At 51.3% G+C, this 4,596-nt stretch overlaps 2 protein-coding genes across 2 annotated transcripts, besides 2 other annotated features; both read left to right on the forward strand.

Annotated features, from left to right (window-relative positions):
* Tc00.1047053511721.10 (hypothetical protein, conserved) lies at window positions 1-1,766 on the forward strand (the record flags this gene model as incomplete). The annotated part of the gene is made up of 1 exon (XM_798402.1): window positions 1-1,766. A coding segment is annotated over one exon (1,766 nt), but the record flags the coding sequence as incomplete, so codon positions are not given.
* Window positions 1-3,669: a sequence feature (haploid, Esmeraldo-like haplotype).
* On the forward strand, window positions 2,149-2,847 carry Tc00.1047053511721.20 (hypothetical protein, conserved; the record flags this gene model as incomplete). The annotated part of the gene is made up of 1 exon (XM_798403.1): window positions 2,149-2,847. One exon carries the CDS (start codon window positions 2,149-2,151, stop codon window positions 2,845-2,847), a length of 699 nt encoding a protein of 232 aa, XP_803496.1.
* Window positions 3,670-4,596: a sequence feature (areas not merged during assembly with more than two copies in the genome that could not be assigned to a particular haplotype).

The following is a 4,596-nucleotide window of genomic DNA, read 5'->3' on the forward strand; positions in this document are numbered from 1 at the left end:
CCACAGAATTGATTACGTTTTATTTGGATGTTTCCCAAGAGGCGGAGGTGTTTATCAGACGCATTGTGGCTGCTGCATTTCTCGTCCTTGGAATTGCTGCGCCGCTGACCCCACTGGTTGCTCAGTGTTTTCGGCGCATTATTTTGGGTGCCTTTGATGTTAGTTCTGTCACAACGACGGAGGCCATTGCTGCCGTATTAGATGAGGAAATGGTTTTGGCGATTATTCGTCACATGTCGACAAGTTTTATCATATCCGATACGTTAGCATTTTTGTTTGAACCGAATCTTCCAACGACAGAGATCGTTTTTTTTCAACCACGGCCATTGATATTTACAGAGGCCTGCATTCGACTCCGTTTTGCAAAACACCTGGCTTCTCATATGGCGGCTGCGTTGCGCACTATAAGTTGCCAGCCTTACTTTAACGTGTGGAAAGAACTGATCAATCACGGATGCAGCCAGGCCGCAGGGCCCATAGTGGATGAACTTTTAAAATATGACTTGCTATCTGTGTACTTCATGGACATTCTACTGGGCTGTGAAGAGGCCAGAAAAAATCCGAGTGCCGTCCCACTAGCTGCTCAGGGCGTTGAGTTGTATCACGACATCATAGCTCTTGTGCGGACTTCTTTAATCCCACCTGACGTAAGGGAAATGTATTTTATGAATTTAATGTTGATCGCACCCATTAAACTTTTAAAGATGTATACTGAAAGGTTTTGTGATCTTATTTTTTCTAGTGAGACCGTAATTACGTCTTGCGTGGATTCAATGCGGATAGAATTATGCGCAATGTTTGTAGAAATTCTTCGATTTCATCTACGCGATACGGATTCCATCATCGTGGAGTCGTTTTTTTTAGAGAAACTGGTGGCAATCTGCGCAAAATACCCAGACTGTCACCGCCTGTGCCTGTTGCTTCAACAGGCAGTTTTATCGATTTTTTCATGTGAAATAAAAGAGAAAGACAATGTTGTTTTACAGCATCTCACAGTAGAGGATACATCAGGGAAACCGGGATTTCTTTTGGAGTGTTTGGGCTTTTGTTTGGATGAAGGAATTCGGCATACCGCCCTGAGTGTAATTATGGTGGAAACGTGGCGAACATTAGCCACAAAAACACCCGTTGTCGATTTGTGCGGGGCACTGAGACACACTATGGAGCTATTTTTAACAAATCCTAACGTGCAAAGCCGAATTCAGAACATGGAGAGACGCATCACAGGCCAGGGGTTTGTCGAGGTGGGGTCGGGGTGTCAGGAAAAAGTCCAACATCGCCCCACTATAAACTACATCACGCAGCAAAGTTTAGGAAGTGACAACTCTTCATTTTCATCTTCTGAACCCACACCCTCCTCCGCCGGTGAGGGGTCGCCAAACAGGGGAGTCAACCATACGAGTGCGTACATCATGGAGCCGTTGTCGGAGCCGGAAGAAAATCTGGAGGCAATTTCTCCGGATGGTGAGACCACCAGAGACGCTCTGTTTACTGCGCCTGAAGCACTTCTTTACGATGCCGAAGACACCGTGACGATGGACCTGGAGTGGGCCGAGGAGGCGATGTTAGCAGAGGCATCTCCACAGGCGCGGGCATACCCGAAGTTTGCTGATGTGCGAATCTCTTTTGAGGTGCGTGAGGAATTTCCTTCTGACAATCCAACCGAGTATGGCGCCGACTTGTTTTTGCGACGTCGACGTAGCACGGATGAGCATGAAGATGAAGACGCGTGGATAAACGGACGAAGACCGCGACCACGGCCGTAACCGACATGCTTCTTTCCTACAGCTGTTGGTGAGGGATGGATTGAAGTTCGAGGAAGTAAAAGGAAAAAAAAAACGTGGCGAACGCTGTTGGCTGCAAACAAGGTGAGTTGCTTGAAGGAACAGTCCGAGGGGAACGAGACGGCCTTCTCTTGGAATCCTTTTTTTGTGTGAATTACAGATACTTTTTTCCGTGCTTATTTGCATCCCCGTAACCTCAGCTAATAAATTTCCCTTTTTTTGTGTGTGTGTGTGTTTATTGAGAGGAAAGCCAAAAGCGGAAAACAGAAAAAGGGTACCATAGGACGTTATTGCGTGTATTGTTGCAGCTTTTTTATATTTTATTTTGTGAGCGGCAAAAGCACCGATCAGCGGTACTGGAATTATGAACCGCAACAGCGCCACCGGAAATGATGAGGACGCGACCACAAGAAGGGTTTTTCTGGAGGTGCAAATACACGGCGAAGAACCGCACCGCTTCCTGCAACTAGAACCCCATGTAAATTTCAAGAACGTTCTCAAGAGCATTCGACGGGCGGGCGATCTCGTCTGGAATGGACTACTGCTGCGGCCCATGGAGACGCCGAAATCCGTAGGGATGCCACGTGGATTGGCAAATGTTGTTTTCCTGAGGCTTTTCACTCGCGGCCCTGTCACTTTTTCTCAGAAGGAGGGAGGGCGGGACAATACACCGCAAGCACTACCTTTGTTTGTTGTCCCGGAGCCTGCAGGGAAGGCACGGTGGAACGGAGCGCCTGCGGAAGCGTCACAAACCCATGTTTTTGCAGGCGACCATACCGCGACTGACGTCGCTGGCTCAGACGAGACGCGGGCCCCAGAGAGAAGCAGGGAGGTTATCGGCGCGCTCGAAATTCGCTTGCGAGAACTTCGGCTTGAGCTAGAGGAGGAGCGTGGAAAGCGGGAGGCGCTAGAAAGGGAATTTTGCCGACTCAAATGGGAGAGGCGGCAGCCTCTTCACCGCAGCACCGCGGAGGAAATTCACCGCTGGCAGATGGAGGAGCTACGCCGGCAAAGGGGTGTGACATGGCGGACACAGAGTCCACGTGTGGTGACTTCAAACTGAAAGGGCTTGCCGCGGTGATTGAGAGGATTGGCCGGGAATTTTTTTTTTTTTTTGAGTGCATGTTTTTGCTTTAAAATTCGCGGGGGATGGCCTAGGAATACGGATCGATCCTCAAACTTCCCCATCGTCGTATCATTTCGCATTTTTTTTTTGGAATGGAGACCCGGCAGGTGAAAGACTGAAAAAGAAACCAACATTACGAGTAGCGGTTTAGGAGCGCCTCTCCGCCTTCGTACCATTTACGTGAATCATTTTGAAGTGGTACAAAGAGAATGCCATAATGAAAGGATTCCGCGAGCTTGCTACGCGGAATACGATGTGGATTTGGGAGGGAAACGCCTTTTTAAAAAATAGACAGCCTGCAGCCGCTCAAAAACAGCGTCATCCAGTAAACGAAGATGCTGCCAACTCTGTTGAACGAAGAGCTTAGGACCGCACAAAAGCTTCTGGTATGACTAAAAAGGGGGGGCATGCGGATTTTTGAACATGCTGCCGCGACAGAAGCATAACGCGTTTGCTCTGCGTGAATTCAACCAGAATGCTTTCAAAACGACGTGTGCGACGCCTCTGGCCACTGCTACAACACGGTTGGAAAGGCACCAAGGCAGCATACAAGTGTCAAAGCACACCATAACACGCGCCAGCCATCACAGGGCCACTGGAATCTGGACGGACGGGAAGAGTATGTGACCGGTGCGTTTGGAGGTTTGTGACGATGCGTGCCCGTCTGGGGAGGAGGATGTTTGCTGGAGCGATGGCATTTGACGCTGGTATAATGGAGGGTGCTCTGTTTCCTCTTCATGCTATTTCTGTTGATCTTTGGTGCTGACTTCCCTCCGCCACACTTCCCCCGTTTTGTGTGCGTTGGAGGATGTTGTGTGGAGGCGCTCCTGCTTTTTGCGTTGCTGTCACACCAGCGGCGTTGCAGCACCGTCTGTTTGCGGTGCTTTTGTGGGTTCTTTGTATGGTCCCTGCCTGCGGCGGGTTGTGGGGGGCAAGCGAATGCCGTTGGCGGCCAGCAGAAGGAGGGGACGGCGAAAGTAATGAATGAACGCCTGTTCTTTGTTGCTCGCGGCGTATTTGTTGGTCTGTTGTTTCCCTTTTGCTGCTGTGTGCGGGCGGAACAAAATAAAACAAGCATTTGTGCGGTGTGTCGATCCTTTTGTTGCGCGTGCTGTCCTCCGCGACGGGCGGCGTGGCTTGGGGTTGTCGTAGGGAAAAGAATGGGCGGCCACAACCGAGTCGCGGCCAATTGTGGAGCGAAGCCCCTGCCCTGGAGTTACCGCCGCCGCCGCTGCTGCTGCCGCGACAAAGACGTTGGAGGCATGCGCAGCAACACCGGCAGGAAGTAGTCGCGTGCTTTGCAGCAACTGGGAGGAGCCGCGCCAGCGAAAGACGAGGTGGAAATACGACAGGCGGACGGTTGCGCGGGAGACGAGGGAGAAACCACCGCCCGAGGCTCTTGAAATGAGGAAGGGTGGCGCAGCCCCTCGGTGGGAGCAGCGCGAAGTGCAGGGAGGAATTCTTTCAAAGGAAAAGGTGCGCCTCGTGCGTGCGGGAGAAAGTCTCCCCGCAGCATCTCCCAGGGGCTGCTGGCAACAGCGGAGACGCACGCGCGCTACTACCCGTCCCGCCGTGGCTAAGGGATCTGGCCCCAACCTCTTTTTGTTGTTGTTTTTTCCCGTGATTCTTCAAATAAATTCGACGGCCCACACGCCGGCCACCATCGTCGAGCACGTCCGCCCTGCT

This window comes from Trypanosoma cruzi, genomic scaffold, assembly GCF_000209065.1.
Source record: "Trypanosoma cruzi strain CL Brener 1047053517159 genomic scaffold, whole genome shotgun sequence".
Taxonomy (NCBI): Eukaryota; Euglenozoa; class Kinetoplastea; order Trypanosomatida; family Trypanosomatidae; genus Trypanosoma; species Trypanosoma cruzi.